This window comes from Vidua chalybeata, chromosome 19 (assembly GCF_026979565.1).
Source record: "Vidua chalybeata isolate OUT-0048 chromosome 19, bVidCha1 merged haplotype, whole genome shotgun sequence".
NCBI lineage: Eukaryota > Metazoa > Chordata > Aves > Passeriformes > Viduidae > Vidua > Vidua chalybeata.
The window spans coordinates 11184240-11211492 of NC_071548.1; the positions used below are offsets into that span (position 1 = coordinate 11184240).

Genomic DNA, 27253 nt, shown 5'->3' on the forward strand with positions numbered 1-27253 from the left:
GAAAGAGTGGTCAGGTCAGAGTCTGTCTGAAAACTCACCCCTTCCATTGAAGATAACACAATTTATAACTCTAACTCAAGGACAGACAGAACTAAGTGGATGGTGGATGTAAGGCCTTACAAAGCTTGCCAGCAGCAGCAACACTTTTTTTGCAATCACTGTTTGGAGCAGAGTAGATAAATTTGCACTGGAATCAAACTTCTTGATGTCTCTGTTTCTTGCAAGTCCTTTGACCTCTCAGCAACTTGGCCTGGCCATCAGCAACTAAATGATATATCCCAAGAGTTTCCTGCTGTTCAGAAGGGACATGGTGAAACTCCCTTTACTCTTTGTAACACACCATAACCAAGAAACAGAACATTTTGACTTTTGTCCTTAAATAACAGAAGTTATTTCTGCAGAAACACTGCAGAAACAGTCTCTAAACTTATCAGGGGAATAGCAAGTTAGAATATCTCTCAGAGGCCTCTTGTCCCTGCCAGGCACTCTGCTCCCTGTTCCCAAGGCTAACAAGCATTATTCAGAGTGGGAGATATAGTAGGGACATTGTGTCTGATGTTTGTTGGGCTATATTAAAGAACATGTTCATTTTGCTTCTAAATGATATTTGCAAACATTTGCAAGCAATAGAGAAAAAATGATTCATATTTTATTAAGTCTGTTTACAAAACCTAGAAGACCTGAGACAACACTATGTGTTGGAGTACAGATGTTTTCTCCCTCTCCAAATGTATTTAGGAAACCTAAAATAAATAACACTGAGAGGCTGTCAGCTAGCTGGCAGGAAGGGCAGGGTGAGTTCACAGGCCCTGTAAAGCCCCTGCCAGCAAGGCTGAGATCCTGTGCAGATGATGCTTCATGACCTGCACAGGGCAGTCAGGTACCTCTTCAGTTTCACTGACTTACACCCACCTTGATCTTTCTCTCCTATATTTGTTTTTTTAAACTATTGAAAAAAATAAGTATCATTTTAAACTGAGAGACTATCCAACCAGAGTAAAATTTCAACCATTTAACAACTGACAAGAAATCAATCTGTTTTCTTCTGCTAAATATGTTTAAAATCTCTAAGCAGTCCAAATGGGATGTAGGAATCATTTCCTCTGAGATGACAAATGACGGTCTATATTCCACCCACTCTGTTCACTCTGGCCTGACCTAGGGCTGATAGGAAACAATGAGCGTCCTTCCGTTAACTTAAATGGATTTTGTGTCAGCCCCATTAGGTAACAGCTTATTTCCCTTCATTGATTGTGATGTCAGAGATGAGGAATTAAGAGTGACTGGCACATTAAGACTGGATGGCAGACACATTCGCAGATCAAAATCCCAGTGATGGGAAGAAAGGAGGGGAAAAGATTTTGCGTGTCGATGTTATAAACATCAGTTAAAGATGGCCCACTGTGGACAGGGATTCAAACACAGACCTGCTTTATTTTGGCTTGGTACAAGGGTGAGCATTTTTCATTTACTTCTGGAAAGAGAAGAATTTGGGGATATATTAAAATATTGGGTCCAAAGAGAAATAATTTAGTTCTGCATGGGCAACACATTGCTAAAAAGATCTTTAAAAGCCTCCACTTTTGGGTGCTAAAATCCTACATCTGAGAGAGGGGGGAAATGGTCTTTTTTATCCCAAAAGGATGGGGTACAGCTAAGGATTTTCTTTGCAGGCCACAATAACAAGACAACTGGAGGATGGGGTGAGAGACCTCATCTCTTAGGATCTAATGACACTGAGAGGATATACTGTTATAATACAGTAGAGTAATTCTTTATTCTTTCTTTTAGACTTCCTAAAGGTAGGCTACAACACAGAGCCTCATGACCCTTATCCCTTTGGTTTAAGAAACTGAACTGTGATTTTTCAGGTGTTCTCCAGTCTGAAGCTGAAGGCAATGGCAGCTGCTTAGCTCCTGAGTCAGGTTGTCCTGATTTGGCCTTTCATATAAAATTCTCTTTATGAGTGAATTTTACCTTTAACAACTCGCTCTTTGCCTGTCAGCCGAAATTCCATACTGATTTCTGCTAGGGAAACTGATAGATGTTCCAAGGGCTGTGGGCCACCATCTTTTTTATGGTACAATTAATAAAAGCCAAACCCTTCTCACATTTTTTATTTCTAAAAACATCTTGAAATCTGGCACCTTTATGACTAAAGCTTACCAAAGGAAGCACTACAGAATCAATATCTGAAAGCAGGATGCTTCTGCATTTTTTGAAGCAAAAGTTCTCTGCAGTCATTAACAGACTTGATTCATCTGATGACTCAGAATTTGTGCAGCTGGTCCAAGGCCATCTCAGAAACTGAAAAGTGCTGCTTTTCTCTCCTTCTCTAAAGTGATCTCTTCTCAGTTACATGAAGCAGCTCCTGCCCTCGTGTCAGCTTCTTCATTTAAGGATAAGGTTATATTCAGAACATGCAACAGCAAGGAATTTGATTGAAAGGATGAATTAATATAAAATTTGACCTTCATCTGTTTTTTCCAATAAGCATTTTGAAATCTTTGAAATGTCCTTTTGTTTACTGGAAATGCAATACATGGCAGGACTATTGCAATAGACAGGCCAAAGAGAAGAACAGACTGTGAAGATGGAACAAATAGAACAGACTGTCAAATAAACATTTCTCCATTATTTTACTGTAATTAAACTTCATTAGTCACATGGATAATCATATTATAATTTCATGTTTGTTGCATGTTTTCAGGAGCTTCATGCTTATTGATTTGAAGTTCCTGAATCAGATACATTCTCTTTACATTTTGGTTCAAGTTTTTTAAACAATCAGAGCTTACATTTTCTGTGATGCATTTAGGTTTTATTTTCATTATCAAATTCCAGTCTCACACCAGATTTCAAATGTTAATAATTCAGCCATTGCTTTTGAAGAGGTTCAATGGCTCCATTCAATGATGATTTAAATAGTCAATTTTCAATCATCACTCTCTTTTGAGAGTTTATAACTGTGCTATTCCTTTCCCATTACTTGCTGCCATAGTAAAGATTCCTATCGACTGGAAGTACTTCGATTTTATTCCCCATGGTAACTGTTTATTATCCTCACAAAATCTTGTGGGTTTGTGGGACATAAAAAATACACTTTCCTAGTGTGAAATAGTGACAAACGAGAAACCTTCAGCAGAATTTGACATTTTGTTATCCAGACTAATGTAATATAATACAAGGCCCATCCCTCTAAAATCCCTTGTTTCACTTGCAGGAAGTCTTTCTACGATGTGAGTAGCACTGCTGTAATCCCATTTCAGCTTTAGTGCTGGCAGCAAGAGCTGGGACATCAGGTAAATGTTTACATTTCAACATTTCCTGCTGTAAGTGGCTGTCTATGCCAAGGAACAAGCCCTTCTTCGATACCTGTGTCACCCTGGAAAAGTTGTCGAGGCCAGAACTAATTCCATTAGTGTTTGGAACGCTATTTATAAGTCTGCCTTCAGTGGGATGATCTTATTAATTAGATTGGGGGAAGGCTGAGGGAGGGAGAGACGTTCATTTCACAAGACCATTGACATGCATTTCCAGAAGCGATGCCTCTCCTTCACACTAGGCTCAAAAAGGCTGTCAAATAAAGCAGAAATCTGGGTCAGCTTGCAGCAAGGAAAAAAAAAAAAAAAAGCTATATCCATGCTGTCTGCAGGACACAAAGCATAAACTTTTCACAAGGTAGTTCTGCTGCCACATGTCCTTGAACATGCTAACAAAGCCCAAACCCTGTGTTCTCTAAATCCAAGAAAAGGAAAGAGCTTTACCACTAAAGCTTCTAAATCAAACCTTAATGAAACCACCACCTTCCTCCACTATCATACACACTCCTAAGATAGGAAGGCTAAATCCTCATATTCTGTTTGTTATGAAGTCAAAAGAAAGCAGAAGGGTGCTTTTTTCTCCCTTATATACCCCAAATGCTTGATTTACTCTCCAGTGTAGACTGGGAGTGGAGTTTCACCTGCCAAACCCATTTCCTGTGCCTCACTACAGCTGTGCTGCTCTGCTCCCTTCCCACTACATTTAATTGGCTCCCTGAGCCATGGTGTCCTGCTCTCCTGCCTCTGAAGCCAGTTCATCACCATTGCCAGCTCCAAAAATTGAGTAGCTGGGAGCATTAGCCTTGTCTTGTCACTAATGCATCCATTTTGGCAACTGAGGAACTGCTTCTCTGTTATCTGTTTAACAAATCAAGGGACTGGTTATTGTGCAGGCTTGTAGTAAGAACTCATCTGTGCCAAGCGGCCAAAAGAAACTCAGCTTTTGTGCAGGATGTTTACTTTTATCATATAACCTCCTGACAGAATCTCATTCACCTCTGGCATCCCAGTAGCAATTACATTTTTCATCTTGGGTGGGGAAAAGGAAGCTTTCAGAGCCTGCCTATTAATTTGATGGTTTTGTACAACCCAGGACAATTTTGCAATGCAGAGAAAACTACAGACCCTACTTCTACATCCTTCTTTGCATAATCCTATACAGATATTTAATGTCTCTTTCAGAATTCAGTATGTCTTTATGTGACAGTTTAATGCTCATCAATAGTCCAGAAGTACAAACTCCTCCTCCTCTAGACAAGTAGACAGTGCTCGTGAAGGGCTGGCAGGAGATTGTACACGGGTCAAAAGTACATGTACATTTGACCTAAAAATAATAAGGGCAAACCACACAGCTCAGGTATTCCTGAGTGTCAAGAATTGTAATTAGTAACAGATTTGCTATGCAAACACCTATGAGGTACCAAATCTGTTGGGTATCAGACTGGGATTGCCTGGTTCATTTTGGACACTCATTTTACAGATACCTTACAGAACTAAAGTCTCTTTGTCCCATGAAAAAAATAATAGGTTAAATGTCTTATTAATCAGCCCTTGGCTGTTCATGTTCAGCATGCTGCTCCTTCCAATCACACTCCATGACTGGGCCCCACACCAAGGATGCATTCAGTAAGAAAAGTTTTTCATCCTTCTTGTAACCCTGACTCATTTATTAAAATGCATTTCTGGCTGAGTGCACAATGACATATTTCTAGTCTTAAGAATGTTTTTAATCAAAACTACTTAAGGTATTTGAAGGTTCTGTTTTTTCTTACTTTGTAAATAAGAGTAACCAAACTAATGAGGTTTTTCCTTCCTTAATCTTGTATGCTGAATGCCAATTTTTAGGATTTAGCCTTAATGGTTTCTTGGTCCATAACAAGGAGTTTCTTTTATTGCCATGTTTTTAGGGCACACTGATTCATTTGATCATCAAAAACAATTACAGAGATGAGTTCAACAAGAGTCACTGGTACTAAAAATATGTCATTGGTCAGGACTGCTTTAACAATACCTGTGCTGAGTAATTTAGTGTTCTCCTTAATAGACACTGACTTCCAGTAGGAAAAATCTTCCAGTTTCATCACCACTGTCATGATGGTTGGGGTGTCCTTAACCTGTACACTCAGTCAAGCTTCATGATATGAATGTTCTTATTTTCATTCAAAGTAATCAAGTCTGAACAGATTTTTTTTTTTTTTACTGTATCTTGAACTTGTATATCTTTGATGCTTCAGCAACGGGAAGTTACACTGGTTCAAGATCTGTGTCCATAGAACAAAGGTGGAAAAACAGGCTTTGAAAACTGTGAGGAAAAAAACTCTGTGACACATTTGGGAGTAGAGTCTAGATCAAATGTCCAAGGCAGCAGGGAAGTAAATGAAAATGACAGTGACTTGGGAGAAGGCAGAAGAAAGAGTCAAAGAGGAGCAGAGGAAGTGAGGGGAGATGGAGACAAGATAACACCTCTGTGTGCACCTTTGACAGTGTCAGTGCACTCATTTTACAGGAGTCAGCCCAGTTTTTTGCCAGAACCACAAAGCAGCCATCCTTCCAGTCATGGTGTACAAATCACATGTTCCAGAACATTTCTACAGCCTGAAAGTGCAAATTACTGGGGAGTTGCAGAGGAATGCAAGGATGGGTGTGTGGTACTAAGCAGGAAGGCAGCTGCATCACCATAAGCCCTACCTCAATATAAAGGCAGGATATTGGGATACTGCTGGCACTTCAGCTGTTGAAATGCAGCTGTGTGTAGGTCTTCAGCAGCGTCCTCAAACTTTGCTCCTTTTGGATTAACAGATAACATAGGCAATATGAATCTTTATTACCAGTGACTGCTAAATTGGATGACAGATTATACCAACATATTAACAGTGATACCTCACTGAGATGAATGGGAGTATTTCTCAGGGAACTAGCTTAGCTCTGCATTTCAGGAGCTCTCCTTTCCAGCATCAAGCTCTGCCCTCCTTTATCAAAAAAGCTGAGCAGCTGTTTGCAGAAGTCTTCTGGCCCAGCCTCACCTGTCCTAGCAGCAACCAAGCCCCTGTTGGAGAAAAAAATCTGCAATTTGTATCAGAAGAGCTTATTCTTTACTGGAACTACAGAAACTGAGGGGCAAGTCTTGCCACAGCAGTATACAAAACTGTTACCACCTAATCCTTTGCTCACTGCTGGCACCAGGGAACAGTTGGTAAAGGGGACCAAGAGCTATCAACAGTCAGATTGAACCTGACATGCAGCCAAGCTGTGACGCTCACACTTCCCTGTGCTGGAGGTGGTTACCTGGCAGAAGAAACATGCTTAGCCTGGGAGATGACTTACAAACCACGGCACAGCTGCCAGCAGATCCTGTCTGCCTCAGTCCTACCATGAAAGATGTTGACACTGAGTATGGTTTATTTGTCTAAACCCATGGTTTGCCTTGGTGTGCCTCTACTAATCGCTTTTGTTGAGGGCTGGAACTGTTCAAAATCCCACTGTAAATAAGATATTAGATTAGAAGAATAGCGTAAATAGAATTCTAATAATAATAATATTAATATTCTCCCAATTCATGCCCTGATTTGTACTGTACAAGGCAACACCACGTTCACCTTACAGAAATATGCTTGACATGGTCTCTTCACTTAGTGAAATAACCCTTGCTTGGCAAAAATACATTTGAGCAGGTAAGATTAGGGCATAGAGATGGGGAACCCCGCCAGCCAGTTTATCTCCGCCAAGCAGTCTGGCCACTGTAATCTCGATCTGGAGCGGAGTAAATGATCCCATGTGCAGGTTTATGTGACAGCAAAGCCACGGCTGTGCTCTCCTGGCCGGGTGGGTGAAGTCACCCGGGTCAGTCTGTGCCGAATCCTCGCAGAAAGGCTCCCACAGCTCCCAGACTGGGAAGAGGAAGCGTGTTGCCACAGCCAAGTCCTCCTCCCTGATGAACGAGCTGAGACAACGGCGATTAAACCGCAGGCCCCAGCAGCCCCCTCGGTGCTGCTCCATCCCCCGCGGGGCCGCGGGACGAGCTGCAGCCGGCCCTGGGCACCGCCAGCCCCGGCACCGCCGCGGCCGCTGCCACTCACTGCTTGCCGGAACGCCGGCTCGGCCGGGCCACCCTCGGGAGCCAGGCCGCGGCTCCCGCTCCCACCCGGCCGCTCCCCCCCGGCCCCATTTCCAGCCCCATTCCCCGCTCCCACCCCGGTGCTCCCCCGGCCCCGTTCCCCGGCGCCGCCGCGGCGCAACCGCCCGGCCCCACCTCGCAGCGGCGATGCCGCGGGTGCCCGCGCGGGGCCGGCTCCTCCCGCGCTCGGCCGCGGTGGGCGGGCCGGGGCGGGGGCTGCGCGGAGCCAGGGCCGGTTAAAGCGGCCGCCGCCCGCCCGGCTCCGCGCTCAGCCCGCCCGGCGCCCGCCGTTCTGCGCGCCGCGGCCGCGCGCTCGCCAATGCGGGCCCGGAGCCCGGCCCGAGCCGCCCCCGGCGCCGCCCGCAGCCCCCCGGCCCGACCCCCCGCCCCGGACCCATGCGGCGGCTCCGGGAGCGGTTCCGGAGGTGAGTTCGCCGCGACCCCCGGCGGGGATGGGATCCCCGTTCCTGCCCGAGCCGCTCCCCGCGGGATGGGATCCCCGGGCGGGGTGAGGGGTGGGTGGGGGAGCCGAGGTTTTCGCGCCGGTGCCGGGCGGGGAGGGCAGCGAGATCCCGAGGGGCGCGAGTGGGCGGGGGCGAGGAGGGTCTTTTGTTTGTGTGTGTGTTTGTTCTTCGCCGCCGTTAAATGGGTGAAGGTTCGCGCATCCGGCCCTGTGTCACAGACGCGCATCGCGGCGCTCCCGCGGGGCCCGACCTGTGGCTCCTGGGCCGGGCTGGGTCAGCGCCCGCCAGCTCCGTGTGGCCCCGCGGGGCCATGGAGCTCCTTGTTCTGTTGCCTTCGAGGGCACATCGAGTATCGTGGAATCACAGAATGCTCCGGGTTGGGAGCGCCTTAAAGCTCATGTCTTCCACCCCTCTGCCATGGGCAGGGATACCTTGCACTAGACCAGGTTCCTCCAAGCCCTGTCCAGCCTGGCCTTGGGCACTTCCAGGGATGGGACAGCCGCAGCTTCTCTGACAGGGCCTCAGCACCCTCACAGGGAAGAATTTCTTCCTAGTGTCCAGTCTAAATCCATGCTTTTTCAGGTTAAAAATCAACCCTCATTCAGCTTTAAGATGCTGCTCGTGTTCATGGGGAGGTTGATTGGGTAACTGCAATCGTGGTTCTTGGATGAACATCTGTGGGCTTTGGTTCTTCATTGCCCAGAGTGCAGATGCCGGACCAATAACTGTTGATGGACAGCCCATCTCCTGGGTGAGGCCAGTTTCACAGTGGCTTCCCTGGCCAGGTACCTGCCGTAGGGCTGCCCTGCTCTCCTTTCACCAACTTGCTCAAGAAACTGAAACCTAAGTATTAAAAGGGAAATAAAACTGAAAGAGAAAAATATGAATGCGTTTGGACATGGGTTTCTGTGCTAGCCCACACCTCGGCTGGCTGGTCCCTTGCCCCTGAGGTCAGATGTGCTGCAGCACCTGGGATGACTTGTGGTAGCTGCCCACTCTTTGCTTGAATTGCTGCCTTTCATACTTGCCAGAAGGCTGGGGAGGTCAGTGGGATGCACAGATGCTTTTTTTCCATGACACAATCTATGTATGATAGCAGAGTTGTTTGTGGATTCTCAGAGTATTGCAGGTTTCCTTTTATCTTTAGTATCGTGCTGCAAGTACATGAACCTTCACACAGCGTGGGATTACACTGGTATTTCCAAATAAGGGAGCTGCTTCTGCACTGATCTGAATTATTTCTGTGCCTCAGATGTTGAGTGATAATAGAGATTATGTGAACAGTTACAAACGACAGCTAGATACTGTCAAATCCAGGAAGGAAGGTGCCTAGTGTGGAGGAAGATGGATCTACTTTTAACTGAATGAATTTGGTCAAAGCCAAATTTGGAGAAAGCAAGCAAGCTTTTAATAAATCCTTTATTTTCTCTTCAAAATCTAATCTGAATGGTCATCAGATCTGTTTTGACCTGCTTGTATTTTTTTTTTGTTTTCCTCTTGAAAACAAAGAGCCTAGATGACATCCTATATACTGAAGCATATATTTAGATAATGAAGCAATTTTTAACCCCATTTGATGTATGCTACTGCCGGTTTTGTGTAGTTACATTGTTGCAATTTCTCATATGCTGTTATTTGTGGTTTATTAGGTCTAAATGGCTTCTCCTGCTGCTGGAAAGCACAAAGAAAGAAAGGCACAAAAAGAAGGAATGTGCTTTTAAGCTGGTAAAAGGAAGTATGAGGTCTTTTGAGCTGAATAAAGGAATTATACTTCCTGAAAAGACTAAAAAAATCCAGATCTTTGAGGCCATTATCAGTGCTTGCTGTTTTTACTGATGCTTTGCTTCATGCTTAAAACAATAATTCATTCAGCAGATGGAAATCATCAATAAGATTTGATTTCCCTTCGCAGTCTGGGGTCTAAGCTTGTTGTGATGCCAGACAAATGCCATACAGATATGTGCAATGGATTTAGGGTTTTGTAATTTATTTTTCTAAGCTGGCTTTGCATGCAAAGACAAAGCATTAAGAACCCTCGGACTTTCCTTCTGCTTTGTCTCCCAAATCTTCTCTTAATTCTGGAATCTCTGGGAAACATACAGCATCTGTTCCTTGGAAATTAATAGGAGCTTGAGATTAGGGTCTGTCACAAAGGATGGATCAGTCTGTATGTTTAGAATTTTAAATATTTAAAGTATTTCAAGATAAAAGATCAAGTAGTGTGAAGGGAGGGGTATGAGTTTCCTCCCTCTTGTTTTAAATTGCTCTCTGTGTCTCTCAGTACCTTTTTTCTGCTTGTATTGGGAGCATGTTCATCAAAATTTGTTTGTTTGCTGTGAAATTCTGAGTCTTGAACTTCCTTGGCCTTGAGCAGGTTCTGAGCTTTGAGAATATAAATTGTGAAAAGGAACTCTCAGCTCAGTTCAGTGTGAAAGCATTGTGCTCTCCTGTCTGGCTGCAAGCAGTTCTCAGTCTCTTAATTTCAGAAATTTCTTATTCTGATATTGAAGGCATTAATATTTTATCTTCGATATCTTGGATTGTCAGTATCTTAAATGGAGAAGTATTTGTTCATCCTTGAGAGATGTGTTGCATATCCTCTGATTAAATGATTCTGGTTTCACCAGATATGCTATTAAAAAATACATTAGAGATTTGCTAGAGAATCAAAAAGGCTTCAATTAAAGACATTTCCTGTAAACTGTAGTCCAGTTCAGTGAGACTTTACCAGACTGTCCTGCATTTGATAATAACCTTAATGGCTGTGTTATAGAGAGCCTTTGTTTAGGAGTAAACAGCATCTGAATGCTCTTTACTGTGCTTCCACTTTTAGGAAGGTGAGATTATAATTCCCACAATTATCTTTTCCAGAAGAGGCAAACATGACCTGTAGCTAGGAGGAAGAACAATGTCCCTGTGTTGCTGTATTCACAAGGCAGGAAACAAGACACATCCATTGTTGGTGGTGGCATGGGGTTTGTTTGCTTATTTATTTATCTTTCAGAAAGAGCGAAGCTGTTTTGCCTCCAGAATGTGAATAAGTTTGCAACCACATTCTTCTGCCTTTGTGTTGCAATATCATTTGTGTCTCTAACTGCAGGAGTATATGACTGACTTTAACAGTGTGTGTCAAAATAATTTTCCTGGTTTTGATGAACAGAGAGCAGAGCAGCTATTTTCAAAATTCACATCTGTTTCTTAAGACATTAAGCCTAAACTGTCAATCTGAAAATGAAACGAACTTTTGAGAAGCACTGGCTGGCATTATTGCCCTTCCAGCCACGTGTTAATGATCCTCCCTCTGAAGTTGTTTCTGATAACATTTATAAGTAGTTAATTATGAAGAGGCAGAGAGGAATAACTGAAAGTTTGCTTTACTAAGGCTGTTGCCTGTGAGTAGTGACCTGGGCAGATGCTTTCCAGCATTTGGCATCAGGGTCTGCAGCCTGTTGGAGGCTCCCTCTCAGAAAGGGAGAGGTGCAGGTCTGTCAAATGTGCAGCAAAGTTGGTGGTGGGACATTGTGAGACCCATTTCTGCAAGGCAGAGGTAAAACTGAACACTTCCCCTCCTGCCAAAACACACGGGTGGTGTTGATGTTATTGGTATAAACACTGAGATGAAGGGGATGGGTGAGAAGTTGCTTGTGCTGGAGTTCTGCTGGAGCTCTGGTGCAGAATATTTGCATCATTCCTGTGCTGCCACAAACAAAATGGAAAAAAACAAGATCTGTGTGTAGGTAACAGAGCAATGATAGATTTGTTACTGTCTCTGTGTTCTGTTCTACAGGTAATAAATGTCTTTAAGTTAGTGACAGTAAGAGGTCCTAATTTTTAATGTGTTTGCTCATAATTCTAAAATACAACATTACCCCTAGATCCAATGTGTTTGCTTTAGAAAGATGCAGTGTATTTCCTACTGAAAAAAAGGAAAAAAAATAAAAGTAGGCTAATGTTGGATAATAGAAGATCCCATTAGGAAACATCAATTATTTATAGATTTTTATATGATAATAGTATCCTGTATAGAAATTTGGAACAAAAGGAATTATAAAGCTACTACAGAATACAAGATTATTCCTTTTGGTTCTTCAGGTTTGAGTTTGACTTTTTCTTTTTTTTTTTTTACTTCTTGTGAGACTTCCAAGGTAGCACCACAGAGAAATGTAATAATATTCTAGATGTGATAAGTGAAAAGTTTCCCATGACTTTGAATTTATGGAGCTGGACAAGGGCAGTCCAAGCCTGGCCACTCACTGAGCCAACAGATGCTTTTATTTTTAAACATTTTCCTGTCTTGGAAGCAGAACTGAGCAAACTGCATGTTCCATCTTTAGAGGATGCAGAGATGGTGTTCAGCAGCCGTTGAAGACATACAAGCACTGGGAAAAAAGTAGTTTTCCAAATATTCTGTGAGTTTTGTGATGAATGTCATTGTCTTCTTGGAGAGGAGAGCAAGGTGCCATTTCTCACTGACAAAAGAATTGCCATTTTTAACCATATATTAACTCTTGCAGGGTTATTTGCTAACAACCATTTATGTGCTGTCTGAATTAAATTCACCTTTTTCTTAGCCTTTGTATTAGTACTGATGAAACTGTTTCTTGAAATTGCCATGGTTGAGGGAAGAGATCATGACAGTTATTTTCCCAAAGCTGCTACATTTTCATCTATTTGTTTAGAAAAAAATGGTTCACAAGTCACTTAATAAATCAGTCAAGAAAACCAAGTGAAATATCCCAGAAATCTGGAACTGCTTATGCCAACTGTAAGATTTGAATTGGATTTTTTTAGTTGTTTGTTTGTTTTTCCCTGGTTTGAGGTTGGCCAATATTTTATAGATGTCATAAAAATAGGACTCATTTTGATTTAAACCAGGGGGGACATGGGGAAGGACCAAAGTTTGTCTAACAAGCTTTTTGTATAAATCTATGTAACAAAGCTGCTCTTGGTTCTGAGCATACTTACATGTTCTGTATTTCTTGTGAAGCTGTTCCTGGCTGCTTGGATACCTGACTAATTGTCAGCACATAGTTTTAGAAAAACCTGGAGTAAACTGAATTATTGGTGAAAGATAATCACTTTTGTAGGACAGTCAGCAGTGCTGGGATTAACAGACTGGAGTTGGAGTTCACAGCTTTCATTTGACTGTTGCATATAGGTGTGTGCTGTCTTTTACAGCTGTTCCTACACAGATTTAAATCGTTGAGTTTCACAGAAAAAGCTCAAGTGTTTGGGTTTTTTAATACACTTAAATGAAACGTTTGCATTGGCAAGTTCTTCCAAAACTTTCTCATAGTTTCATCAAGGTTTCATCATATTCTGGTCAGCTTGCACGGACTGCATTTGAAGTGCTTGTTTGTGTGTTAGAATGTTTGAAAATTCTTAGAGAAAAAGGTGGAATGTCTATGGCAAACCTCTTGAACTGTTTCCTCTTCGGAACTGATCATTAGAGTCTCCTTTCATCATCCCCATGTAGGAGATGTTTGGATCTTGGTTACAGACATGGGACTGGAAAAATGAGCCACTTCATTCTCCAGACACAAATACTGCATGCTATAGGAGTCAAAAAGCCAGTGTTCACGTGCTCCAAACTGGAATATTGCTGCAGTTTCAAGAACTTCTTAAAAGAAGACTAACCCCTGACAGACTCCATATTTCAAGAATAATTTTAATCCTTGCCATGTAATTTAAATAGGAAATGTTCCATTCTTCCTCTGACCAAACTGTCAGAAAAGAGGGAGTCTGACTGCTCTGTATGAGCTCCTGATTAAAGATAACCATCCCTTGTACCAGGCAGTCACAGGAATTTATTTAACATATGTGTCTGGTAAGATTCTTTACTTGGGAGAACTTGCAATTTAAATCACAGTTACTTTGAACGTGTCTGTACTTATAATTCTTAACACTACCAGGTTGGAAGTATTCCTTCATGACACTCAGAGAGATGTTTTAGTAACTTTCCTGAAAGTGCTTCTTAATTATTCAACAGGTTCATGAACCACCCAGCTCCAGCCAACAGCCGCTACAAACCCACTTGCTATGAACATGCTGCTAACTGTTACACACATGCAGTAAGTATACTTCTGGCTTTTTTTCCTATTTTTTCTTTAACCAGATATTTCAATAAATTTTTGTGTTTGGATTGCTAAGTGCTTACCTCTGTCTCGCTATGTTCATATCTACAGCCTCTCTCTGGTTTTGTGCATATAAGCATTAATAGTAAGAGTCCAGAAAATTAGATGTTTGGTAATGTTCCAAATACCTTGGAGCTCCAGACACTTCATAAGATTCCTTTTCAGCAATGTTACAGGTCTTTAACTTGATATTTTCCCTCTGTTCCAGTCAAAGGATGCCTGCAGTAAAGGGGATATAGGCCACTACTAGTTAGCCTTCAAGGTGGATTTCCCAGGTCTGCCCTGACATAATATTGTGCAAATTGAAAACTGGAATTATAAGAAAGATTTATCCATGTGAGACATGGGAAGGCCTCATCAGACTGTCTGTAGGTATGAGCAACAAGAGCTGGAATATTTTAGTTCTGATACCTACTGACTCTTCAAGAAACCTGCTGTTTTGCAAGAGGCCCTGATAATGCTGACAGCCCTGCTGAAATTTCAAGTCTTTCCTTATTTTTGTAATGTAAGGACTTATTCTAGTTTTGAATATATGGTATCCACATAGAAAAGAACAAAATTTTTTTCTTCTAGTAATTAGGAAGTTTAATTTGCTGTCTGGCACTTTGAAAAGGACTTAAAAATGTGTTTGTTTGCTTTTTAAGATAGCATTTGCCCTTTTATAAAAGCAACTTGTGCGTCTCCTCAATCCCTCAACTCCAAACATCTGAAGTATGTTTGACTTTGTCCTCAGTCTCTTATCTCCAGTGTGTCTGAGTGAGCTGCAGATATGAAAGCTTAAAGTAGTGCCCAGGACTCTTCAGTTCTTGAAGGAGCTCTGTTCTTGCGGATCCCTTGTGTGTATTTCATAAATAACCAACATACAGCTCCGTGGTGCTGGTAAAAACAGAATCACCTTGGTTTTGCATGTAGATATAAAGTTGACTGAGGCTTCTGTGTTCTTAAGCCAAAGGTCTCATGTACAGCATTATGTAAATATATGCTTATTTGCCTGGGGAATGAAGCAATATTCTGTTAGTTAGCACAAATATGTAGTTTATCTCATAAGCCTTGTGCAAATCATGTTTGCTCTGGCCAAAAAGTTAGATTTCAAAATATCTGGCAGATGTTGCTGTGCTCCTTAGCAATTTCAGCTTTCACCTAGTTGAAAAACAGACATGTTTTACTCCTGCCTGTTAGGAGGACATGACAGCCAAGGTAGATCAGTGTTTTCTGGTAGTCTGCAGAAACTGTAATTACTTTCTGAGCAGTCAAACTACTTGCTAAAACCTACGACGAACTGTTAAAATAAATATGCAATAACTTTTCATCACTATTTAAAGTCTTGACATGGCAGTCTAAGCTGGGAGAGCACAGAAAAGCTAGGGGGGTTGTTTTCATCTCCTTTGTGTTGCAGACTTACTAAATGTTAAATAGTCAGATGGCTGAGTCTTTGCTGCTAGATTACAGTGCGAGTTTTCAATTAGACATTGATGATTCTATAGAACAGAATTCAACAATGGTTCTCCAATATATTTTTCATAATTCAGGAAGCAGTCAACTTCTACTTTTTGAATGTGGCAGTACTTCTCAGTAGGTATCCCATCTGGTTTTGAACTTAGGAATCAGTTTATGGCAGCTGCTTAATAAAAAACAAACAAGCAACAAAAAAATAAGGATAAAGGAGGAATAAAATCCCAGGTACAACTTTTTGGTACAATACTTAAACGGTAGCTTTGTCTTGCATAGTAAGGTATCTTCAGATTTCTTACTTGTAAGGCTATTTAAAATGTCTTGCTGTTTTTTTTTTTTTTTAGCTTTAAATGAAGCACTGACTTGCCTTCAGACACTGGGAGAGGAATGGCAGCAAAGTAGTTGAAAACATACAGAAAAAGCTATTCTCTGTGTTCAAAGGAACAGGAAGGAAACAGTACATGAGAAAAGCAGGTGTTGTGAGAATGGGAGGGGAGAGATGACTTTTTCATAATGAAGCTTTCTGGCGTGTGTAAGGTTTATCAGACAAAAGGTAGACCTTGTGTTAAAACCTCAGGATTTAGACATGGCTTGCTTTATACTACTTTAAATGTTTCTTCTAACTGCCTTAAAATGAGTAGCTATTCTTAAAATTAATTATAGTCTGTATTCCAGGTTGAGTTAGTGAAGTGCATGGAAAAACAGAAGTAGTATAAATATTTTAAAAGTGAGACTTGGAGCATTTAGAAGGCCATTTGAGCATGGAAGAGGGGGTGATCAAAATTTCAGAAGAACTCTTCTGATGAAAATGTCTCCATTCCCACTGACTGGTATAAGCAGTTTCTCTGCTCTCTGTGTGTTGCACAGCCCAAGTTGCTTGTGGGCCTCCCACTCCATGTTACTGGGCTCCTAAAATTAGGGGAAAATTGAAAAGTTAGGAGAGATGGTAACAGGAGTGCCCTCGTGGAGCAGGCAGCTGGAGATGGGCACAGCACTTCACGCTTCTAAGTGTCACATTTTTTGGGGCCAGGGCTGGCAGCTTTACTGCTGTTTCTGTTGCCTTCCTTTCCAAAAGGGAAGTGCATGGACCATTTTTGTGCCCTCAGTGTGTCCCTCCCATTGAGAAGCTCGTGAGATTGCAGCAGTAACACCACGCTCTGCTGCAGTGGCTCATGCACCAAAGGGCATTGTTGCTGCCTGCATGATGTGCAAGGAGAGTAACTTAATTTTCCAGGAATGTTATATACAAAAGCAAAACTTCCAACAGGTTTTTAAAGCTCTCTGTGGCAGAGATTGTCTGGAGAAATATGGAAAGAATACAGGTAAAATGCTGACCAGTGGAGCAGTATCCTAAGCAACCCCAGACAGGTGGAAGGTACTGGGTGTTTTGCTGTAAGGTGGTAACCAGAGAGTGTAATTTCACTGAAGTGTGATCAGGTTCACAGCTTATTGTGTCAGCCTCTTTCCTTTTGCCTTAGGGTTTTTACTTGTTGTGACAGCAAGGTTTGTGGTAGTTGGTTTCCCAAAATACACCACACAGAGGTTGTGCTGAAAATTATTTTGAAAGATTACCACCTGTTGATGTAAATATACATATTTTAATCCTTTATCTTCCTCCTTATTGCAAAGAGCTTTTAACTTCATTCTCTCATTTTGTTCTGGCATTTCTCTAGAAAGCTTAGGAAACTGTTGCCTTCTCTCTTGTTCTGCAGATCTGCCTTCCAGCCCCACTTCTGTTGCAGGCAGGATTAATCACAGTGCTAAAATTAGTAAATTGGCACATCACAGTTCTGGGTTTGCTCAAAGTACATTAAGTTACTGGGTTTGATGGTATTCACTTGGAAGACTTGCACTCCATGATGAAATAAGCAAAGATTTTGTGACTTGTAGCTGGAGTTTTTTTTTTTTTTTTCAAGGAATATTGGCGACTAGGAAATGCTTTGTCACGCTGTAAAATGACACAGCACAATCCCACTCATTCTGTTCGTTCTGATTCTCTGACTGCTTTTTTGGTAAATTCCCCTCCTTTTAAAGGACTGATTAATGGCTTTTCCATTCTGGAAACTGGAGATTAAAATGCAATTCTTGTGCAAGTGATTTTTTCAAATGAACATGGGAAAATTTGCCTTTTTTTATGAACTGAAGTTTTGTATTTCTGTTGTAAGATGGATAAAGCCCAGTGTACCATATGTTACCTGTTATGGCATTGCCATCTGAAGAACTTTCATCAAGTTGGCTGGAACAGCAGGGTATCATTTCTGGATTTTGTATTTAATCTTGCTATTTTTGGCCAAAATAAAAAAAAGAGTAATAAAACATCTCTTGTTTTGTCTGACTGTTCCCATGGTGCCTATCAAGCATAGAGAGGAAAATGGTTCCAAAAAGAACACTTAGGAAAAAAAAATCAGTCCTTCTCATGGAATACAGTGCTCCTCCCTGTGAGAGGTAGAATTGTTCTTTAAAGCAGGATAAGGCAAAAAAAAAAGAGATTAAAGTCTTCATTCATGTGCTGTAGTCTTGATTCTGAAGGTGGAAATAAAGAGGTAATAAAAGAATTGCTTCTTTGTTTTAATTGTATCACTTTATACATAATAATTACTGGAAGGAGTGATTGACACTGAACTTTGTTTTGGCCCATTTGAGCATCCCATGTCACTGCTTAGCTTGTGAAATATTTATTTGAGGAGATTAGTAAAAAGCTGGGATCTCTGTGTAAGAAAGGCAGGTTATTCTGTGTAATAGCTAAAGCTCAAAGAAGGCTCTTTTCCTGTGAAGTGGTCTCTGTCAGAGTCCCTGAGCAGCTCATGGCTGGGCTGTTATAGGGAATTAGTAGGAATTTGCTGTTTTACCTGGTATTTATAGGTATTTAATCTCTCTCAAAACTTTTAGTTCTCTAGTCAAGCTCTTCTTTAGTTCTTCTAGTCAAGTTTAGTCAAAACTGAAATTTGCACCAAAATTGGGAATGAAACTGAGGAATGTGGATACAGTGGGACTGTACAGCTTAGAGCCATGGCTACACCACCATTTCTGGGGCTAAGTGTCCTCCTGTCCCCTGCAAGAACGAAATGAAACAGCTGTCACATCTCATCAGTTCCTGGCTGTGCCAGGGGCTTCAGCCACACTTCATTCACACTGTGTGTCATGTGTGGGAAACAGGAGTGACTGATCTCCTGAGGAGTGACACATTTCAACCTTCCCTGAATTTGGGGGCTATCCAGGATGTGTGCAGGAAACTTAGGGTTGGTGAAAAATGAGAAGCCAGTCTGGCAGACTATTTCTGGCCTTAAAGTGCACCAAGTCAACTTCCATAGTTCCATTACAAAGCTTAGGAAGTGTTTTCACCTCTAGTCCCAATGCTGTGAATGTATCAATGCCATACTTTTCATTTCCATGGCTTTTGGCACAAATATACTAAATTTTGCAAAACATAAGGAAATTGAATAGTAATGAAGCTACAGCTGATGTACTTCAAAGTCAGAAGGAAAAGCCGCTTGTTTTTTGTTATTCTCGGATCCATTCAGTTTGCTCTGCATCCTCTGCACTGAGCAGGACCTCGATTCCTCTGGTCTGTAATTAGATAAAGGACAGATAGGTCAGGCTAGACTAGAACTCTGCAGTCTGAGCTATCAAACCTGTAATGCAAAATGGCCAGATTTGTTTAAACATTGTTTGTTCCTGGCTTTATTGTTTAACATATGAGACTTGGGTTTAATTAGCAAGAATTTAACCCTGAGAAGCTTATTTGCAATTCAAGGGAACAAATTAGCATCTTAGACATGCTGTAGGGCCTGGAAGGGAATTTGTGCAGTGTTTGTAACTTAGAAGGCTGACTTGATAGTGGAAGGAGATGGGCAGAAATATCTGAGTCAGTGAGCTATCTTCTTTAAATACTTGTTGGACATAGGGTGTTTTTTAAGGTTTTTTAGGTTATTTTCTCCTTCCCTTCCCTTTTCTTTTTGCCTTTTCCTGAAGGAGATAGAGGTACATCACATATTTTCTTCTGGAAGGGAGTGTTGTTTTAAAGGTATGCATTTAAAGCCTGCAGTCACTTCTTGGATGCTTCGTGCAAGCGTGGCAATTTTATCATGATGTTTGAGCAGGGCCTGTTTTGGAAGAAGTGAATTAGAAATGCTTGAGAGGAAGGTGGGAAGGAAAACAGAGTTGGATATGCTGCATTAGAAGAACATCTTTGTGCATTAGAAATCTATTCATCAGAGAAGTTTGCGGCCAATTTATTTATGGTAGCTTAAACCCAAGTTCTGCAAAACTATTGCTTAATTCTTGCAACTACACTTTGCTAAATGCTTTGTTTTTTCATTTGGGATTCAAGTTTATTTTGGTTTGTCTTGTGCTCTGTGTCTATGCACAAGAGGTGGCTTAAATTCAAGCCTAGAGTAAGATCAACATGATTTTAAAACATGAGGCAGAATGTGAAAATAAAACCACTAATAATAGTTACAAAATTAGACAAAATACTTTGCTGTCATGGCTAGAGGAGTTGGTAACCTTCCCTGGTACTATGGGGGGAGAAATTTAGCAAAACCAGATCTAACCTAAGCCTGAGACATGGATGAATTTCTGGTGCTGATGTATCAACTCAAGTAAATGACAGAACTCTCTGGCTGGGGCTGGGCTCTCTGCCTGCTGGTGCTGCTCTGTGGCTGGCACCACAGCAGAGACCTGACAGTGGCCTTTTGTTTTGGCAGTTCTTGATTGTTCCTGCCATCGTGGGCAGTGCCCTCCTCCATCGGCTCTCCGACGACCGCTGGGAGAGGATCACAGCATGGATGTACGGGGTGGGGCTCTGCGCCCTCTTCATCGTCTCCACCGTGTTCCACATTGTTTCCTGGAAAAAGAGTCACCTAAGGTAGCAGGAGAAAATGTTTCACTTCCTCGTGATGTTTCTCAGTCAAAACCAATTTTACACGAGGTTGGAGTGATACTTTCTACTTCATCATGATAAAAATACCTTGATTTTTTTTGGAGGAAATAGTGAGCCAAGCTCATGTATCAGTGAACTTGAATGTCTGCTGCCTTGTCACAAAGAAAATGTGTTTTGGTAGGCTCTAGTGGCTCTTAGTCCAGAAACAGAATGGGAAAAACATAATGAAAGTGGTTGATGGAGAATATCCCATTGCGGACATGAAGACACTGTGTGGGACTATGGCATGCTCAAATGCTTTGAGTAGCACAGCTTTTGCCAATGCCCAGCTAACCAGCAGGAAACCTCCTTGGGACCAAGGCAGCAATAGCAAAACTGACATGGCATTTATTATTTTTATTTTCTTTTATTTAACCCTTGTAAGACCCCCTAAATAATTCTGGGCCATAAATTGGATATAGGCAGTAGTCACTAAATAGTAACAGTGTCTGGATTAGGCAGAGTTGATGTGACAGGGATGCAGGGTGGGAGTGGAGAAGGGTAGAGGACTGGAGAGGTGCTCAGCTCTGATGTCTCAGTTCCTCCACACAGTTTTAAGAGGGATGGGGGTGATGGTATTTTCCCCAGAGTAATTCCAAAGCATGTCAGGAAAGTGAGATGATGCAAAAATCTTCCCAAAATGTGTCATGGTGACCTGTTCTGTCTCTCTCTTTCTCCCTAGGACAATGGAGCATTGCTTTCACATGTGTGACAGAATGATGATCTATGTCTTCATTGCAGCATCCTACGCACCATGGTAAGAAATGGGGACCACAGCAGCAGAATCAAAGCTTTTCCAAAATAAACAGTTTGTCATTGCAGCTTTCCAAAATCTATAAATGGCTTCTTAGATGCAATTGACCACATTATGTGTTGTGATAGACATTGTAATGTCATCTCCTGGGCCTTGCTGAACAGAAAGTGATGCTAGAAAACATCAGAACATAGTTTCTGTATATTCCACATACCTCAGTTTATGCTTTCCACCCATCAATGCAAACACTTTCTGCCTCTCTGTGGATAGAATGTCCCAGTGTTTGTTCCCCCATCATTCTGTAGTTAAAGAGTTAAAGCTCTGAGTATTTATTTGTTTTTATTAATCCCTACTGTTCTTGTGTCAGTGTGGTCTGTTTACTCATCACTTTTGTCTCTTGGAACCTTTATGCCTCCAGGTTAAATCTCCGTGAGCTGGGACCTCTGGCATCTCACATGAGATGGTTTATCTGGCTGATGGCTGCTGGAGGAACCCTTTATGTATTTCTGTACCATGAAAAGTAAGAATTATTCTTTGCATTTAACTTTAAACTGAAAATTATCCTCAGAGAACAAGACCAAACTTTTTGTTTTGTTTTGTTTTGTTTTTTTCTTTGGTTTTTTTTTTTGGTTTTGTTTTTTTTTTTTTTTTTGTTTGTTTATTGATGATACCAAGGTTAAGAAGATTTAAGTTGTGTCAGTGTTTTATTCTCACTGGTACTTACTGCAAGTGAAGGTGTCTAGGCAGTATTTAGAGAAGGTATTGCCTGCAACTCTACAATGCAGAGATATACAGTAGTTTTCATTTTGTCATAAAACACTGGTTGTCTATCTGCCTGAAAAGCTTTTTGAATAATGACCCCATACAAACACACAATTTAAAATACTCTTTTTTGCTATTGAAGGAAATGTTCATCCTTTTGTACACCTCCTTAAATGATTCAAATCGTTCCTTTTTAGGTATAAGATCGTTGAACTCTTTTTCTATTTAGCGATGGGATTTTCTCCTGCTCTGGTAGTGACATCCATGGTAAGGAATGTGACTATTAACAGTGCAAACAAACAAAACTTGCCTTTTATAACCAGCTTAAATTCCAGTGCAGCTCTTTCCTCTGCAGAGATGTTTATTTTAGTACACTGTACTTGTAAATGCTCTTTGCAGAGCAACCAAATACAACCACTTATGGTTTGGATTTTTAGTTCACACTTCAGTGAAATGCTGCCTTGCTTGGTTCAATCCAGGCTGCATTGTATAGATAAAGAGAGCCTGGGTTTCTTCGTGCATCTAAAAAGCATCCTACTTCAAACTTATTTATAGTTACACATTTTAGATAATGTTGATTAACCCTCTCTGCTGCTAATAGAAACCTGACACATTTTCAAGTTAATGCCTTAACTGGCTGTATCAAATTCTTGCTGGGAGGAGCTGCATTAAACTCACACTTCCACAGAGTGATGTGGTTTTCTTTATCTCCATGACTGACTGCTCTGCTGATGAAGCAAACCATCAATCTTATTTTAGTTCTTGAGTTGTCCCAGTATAACTTCTCTAGTGCTATGGGGACATAGTATATAAACACATTATTGTGTATTTCACAAAGTGTAGTATAAATACATTGCATTTTTCACTTGTCCATCTGTCCCACCCAACATTTTCTGAGCTGTCACAGCTAGCTCCCTTTGCCTGAGGGAAAAAAGCACTTTGTAGTTCGTCCATAAATACACTTTGCCCCCTTTACACCCTGCCCCTGACCTGTCCTTGTTCCCTGGCAGAGCAACACCGAGGGACTGCAGGAGGTGGCCTGGGGAGGTTTGATCTATTGCCTGGGCGTGGTGTTCTTCAAGAGTGATGGAGTGATCCCCTTTGCCCACGCCATCTGGCACGTCTTTGTGGCCACAGCAGCTGCTGTCCATTACTATGCCATTTGGAAGTACCTTTACAGAAGTCCTGCAGACATAATTCGTCACTTGTGAGATTGTACAAAAAAATAAGCTGCACTTGGCCTCTGTAACAGTATTATTTGACTAAAAGAATTTGGGGGAATTGGAAAAATTGCACAGCAAAACTGCACTTACTTTGGTAGTTCTGTGAACACAATTACTGTGAACTGATGTTTGTGTCCTGCCATTTCCCATCACATGGCAAGTGTTGTAAATAACCAAGATACTGTACTGCAGTAACCAGGAGTCCATTCCACGTTAGCAGAACTGGCTACCTGATGTTTACAAACAGATTTTGTATGCTAGTTTAATTTTACAATTTTTAACTACGTGAATTTTTCTAAATTAGTGATTCAAATGGTGAAGTCAGTGCAATAGTGAAAACGTAATGCTCTTGACATGAAATTGGTTTCTATCACCTTTCCACGAGTCATTCCTTAAACATGAATCAGAGACAGCTAATCTACTTTTACCACCCGTTATCTTGGTATAATGTGACTTTTATAGAAACTTTTCTGTGTTTTTGTAAACTTTAAAAGTACATTTATTGAACTGAAGACACACAACTGTCATCTATGCAGTTATTCATGTTGCAAACTCTTGCAAGAAATGGTTACATTCCACACACCGTTCTGAGGAGCAAACATTGTACCTCTTCTGAAGTTTGTGTTGCAGCTGTAATTGTAATAACCACTTTTACAAGCTAAATGTGATTCTGCTGAGTTCTAACATGGCAGCATTCTGCTCGTTTTCCGTACCACTGAACCAGACCTTAAGCTGGCTTTATTCGTAATGAAGAGCTGTAAAAGGAATAGCTGAGGTGATTTTCTCCTCCAAGTTCCCAGCTGTACCCATGCTGCCCAGGGTGGGGGCTCGTGTGGGGAATATCCCCCTCCAAGCCAGGGCCACTCATTTCCCCAGCCCATGTACACACATGTGGCATTGAGACCTGGGTTTCCAAAGGGACTTAAACTGAGTGGTCCCACCAGCTTTTGGTGGGGTGGTTCTGCTGGGAAATCCAGGTGGGAGCAGCAGGCAGAGCGTTGCTGAGCACCTGGAGCTCAGGGTTCTTCCCAAGCACAGCCTGGCAGGGAGCAGAGCTTGGTAGGGTGTCACTTGTCATCCTGGGACTTCACACAGAGTCTAACTGGTCTTTGTTACTGTCTGTCTGTCCAGGAAATCCAGCTGTGGTAGCAAGTCATGATTGTAGGACGTGTGCTCAAATGACCAGTGTAGAAGATTCATTGTAATCCCGTTTGTCCAATAATTGTATCCTGTCCCACTATGTAATGAATGTCTTATATTAAGATTGACTTTATCCTTTTTCTAATTTACTCAGTTTTACATGTCAGTATTTAAAAACAAAACCAAAATGTGTTGCCTTTTTCAGATTTTGTTCTGGATATTGCCTGTCTGCAGACAATAAATAGCAAGGTAGAGTTGTTTCAAAGGTCCTGTTTCACTCAGATTTGCCAGAGGGCCGCAAGTTTTAGAATATTTACATTTGTATAGGGAATTTACCAGAGGGACAAACTTTAAATTCAAGACATTGAAGAATTGCTGTGTGGTGGTAGCAGGTGATCAGAGAAGTGGCAGCACCACAGCAAACTCAAACTGCCCCAAAAGAAAGCAAAGGGAACAACTGGGCAGGTGATTCTGCTACAACAGTCTTGCAGATCTGGATGCCTCAGTTTTTTAACATTGTGTCTATTTTAATATATTCCACTTTTTGTGAGTCCATATATTTTGTTGAAATGCAGTACTGCTAAAACCACTAAAATACATGTAAAGATTTTCTGTAGTCAAAAGTTAAACTATTGCTTGAATATGTTTGTTTTAATTTTAAGTTTTTCATGGCATTTGCTTTTTGGAGTGTTTGAAATGGTTTTTAAAAAGTTTCAATTCGCCAAAAATATTTTGAATTACTGTATTCTAGTCAATATGATATTGAATGTACTAGACTAACAATAAACATTTGGTGCAATTTGGAAACTCTTCTTTTCTTGGTGGTTGTTTTTTTCCCCCCTCCGTCATTTGGGCAGTCAGGGACTGACACTGTGGCCACTCCTGACAAAAAGGATCCTGAGTTGAAGCTTAGGACCCTCATGTATGCTCAGCCAATGCTTTAAAAATGGTAAGAAAGACTGTAATCCAAATGATTCCATTTTTAGTATGGAAAAAATATATTTCTGTCTGAATTTTGGTCAATAGTTAGAACTTCCTTTTCCCTTTTGCTGTTCTGGGGTATAAGAATATATTGGGATTTTTTTTCAGCTTAGAACATTGAAATACATAATTTTGCTCCTATCCCTGGGGGAGTATCATTGCATAAAATACAGACAAGCTGAACTAAAAATGTGTTTCTGTCTGGAAAGCAAGCATATCAATTAGTCTTTTCTTTTTTCCCTCTTGCAGCTCTTGAGGCTGATTCCTCTCAGGAGTAAGGCTAGTGCTTTTTCCACTAATGCTTGCTGCAATACAGAGATGGGATTTCTTTGTCTTCCCAAGGCAAATGTTTTTAAAAGCACTTGCTTCTCTATTTTCTATGCCTCTAGGTTTTAGAAGTGCAACAAGTAGGCTGAATCTAAATAAAGCAGAGATAGCAAATATTTCAGATGGACCTTTCCAGAAAATGTCTGGGATGCAGCAGGTACTTTGAATACTAGATATATTCTTAGGTCATGTTTTTATAACACAATGTCCTGTGCATCAAAAAATAATTCTACTAAATGAAGAGCTTCATTTAAGGATTTATCTTAGAGTGCTTGTTTGAATTGTATTGGTTTAAAATAAATAGCGAGGAATGCCCAAAGACAATATTAAATTTTTTTCCTGTTAACAAAAAGAGGTCTAAAAGTAGGCTGTTGTTCCAGTCCTGTCTGCTCCACATTCCTCTTAATTATTTGTGATTATGGTAAGAATTTCCCAGTTCTAGGTAAGTAAGGAAGTCCTTTCCAGGAGGCTTGAGTGGCCTTGTGGGTCCCTTCCAACTCAGGATATTCTATAAAATGTACATTGTTGGGGCTAGAATGAGCAAGTTAAATAAGAAGATACTACAATTTTTCATTGTTTTTTTTTTTTTTTTCTTGCTTAAATGTCTGCTCAGAGCCTCTAGACAATTCTTTACTTGGCTCTGGTGTGTTTAGCCACAAGATGTCCCTGAAGGCCAAGGCTGTCATGGTCACATCATGTGCTTGACTAAATCTTTTCTCCATGCTTTGCTATTTTTAAAGAGCACAGGATGCTGGGCTCTGCTGCTGATTGCTTTCACCCATCAATAGGTGCCATAAGGTTAAAGCTAAAAATTGACAAAAGAGTGATCAGGATGGCACGGCAAAGCTGGCTCCAGGGTGTGGGTGCTTTCTGCCTTCCCTTTCTCAGCCTGTGCCATTGAGCACTGTGCTCCAACAGCCAGAGGCTGCTCCTCCATCCTGCTGCTTGGGAGTGTTTCAGTCATCATTTGACTGAATAAATTCACCAACCACTGTCCGAGGGAAGGGAATGGACATAAGACACCTGAGATGTTCTCTAGTGGCTGTTGGAAGTATTGGGATGCCTTTACCTTGGCATTCCCAGCACTGCCCAAGTGGCACAAGCAGCAGTGGTGTGGTGACACTGTCCCTGGGGCTGAACACCCCTGCTGCTCAGCCTTGGGGTTGGCTGTGAGCTTTGCAGCCTGCCTGGGTAATTCAGCACAGAGCACCTGTCCCAGGTGCCAGCTGAACACAAAAGAGAAGTTCCACTCACAGGTCAAAGCCCCAGGGAAAGCAGGGCTCTCTTGATAAAAGTTTTCAGATTCCTATTTGGGTAGTGTTTGGTGGATGGTGTTTTAGCACTGAGCTGGGTGTCTGTCACTGGGTTGTTTCCACTCCAGGCATCCTCCTCCTGTCCGTGGTGAGCAGTAAGGGTGGCAGTGCTTGTTCCCTTTGCAGAACCAGGGTAGTTGCTCCTCAGGATAAGCTGGGGAGCCAAAATCCTGTTGCAAAAGGCTGGCAGAGAGGCCAGTTTCGTAACATAAGTCACACCATTGGCTAATGAAGCTCATGTGCTCTCAGAGGGATCTGTTCAGATGTCTCTGTTGCTTAACAGTCCCAGCCCTGCTGGCATGGATTTGAGTGCCCAAATCCTCTAGGTGCCTTTGCAAATCTCCC

General features: G+C 41.6%; 1 protein-coding gene and 2 long non-coding RNA genes across 8 annotated transcripts; 2 read left to right on the plus strand and 1 right to left on the minus strand.

Annotated features, from left to right (window-relative positions):
- The first annotated feature begins 1347 nt into the window (after nucleotides 1–1347).
- On the plus strand, nucleotides 1348–4947 carry LOC128797644 (uncharacterized). Its single transcript, XR_008434199.1, has 3 exons — nucleotides 1348–1453; nucleotides 3224–3302; nucleotides 4893–4947. It is a non-coding gene; the product is annotated as an uncharacterized LOC128797644 (long non-coding RNA).
- Nucleotides 3314–7488, minus strand: LOC128797643 (uncharacterized). Of its 6 annotated transcripts, none has more exons than XR_008434198.1 (4): nucleotides 6920–7488; nucleotides 6479–6802; nucleotides 5335–6369; nucleotides 3314–3576 (listed from the first exon to the last, which is right to left on the minus strand). It is a non-coding gene; the product is annotated as an uncharacterized LOC128797643 (long non-coding RNA). The 6 variants fall into 6 exon arrangements; XR_008434196.1 differs by having other exon boundaries at nucleotides 6479–6608; nucleotides 6694–7488; XR_008434194.1 differs by having other exon boundaries at nucleotides 5335–6107; nucleotides 6204–6369; nucleotides 6479–7488.
- Nucleotides 7489–7737: 249 nt separating this feature from the next.
- Nucleotides 7738–25094, plus strand: MMD (monocyte to macrophage differentiation associated). Its single transcript, XM_053960387.1, has 7 exons — nucleotides 7738–7862; nucleotides 13891–13972; nucleotides 20194–20354; nucleotides 21091–21165; nucleotides 21581–21682; nucleotides 22122–22191; nucleotides 22935–25094. Exons 1-7 carry the CDS (start codon nucleotides 7834–7836, stop codon nucleotides 23133–23135), a joined length of 720 nt encoding a protein of 239 aa, XP_053816362.1. The 5' UTR covers nucleotides 7738–7833; the 3' UTR covers nucleotides 23136–25094.
- The last annotated feature ends 2159 nt before the right edge of the window (nucleotides 25095–27253 follow it).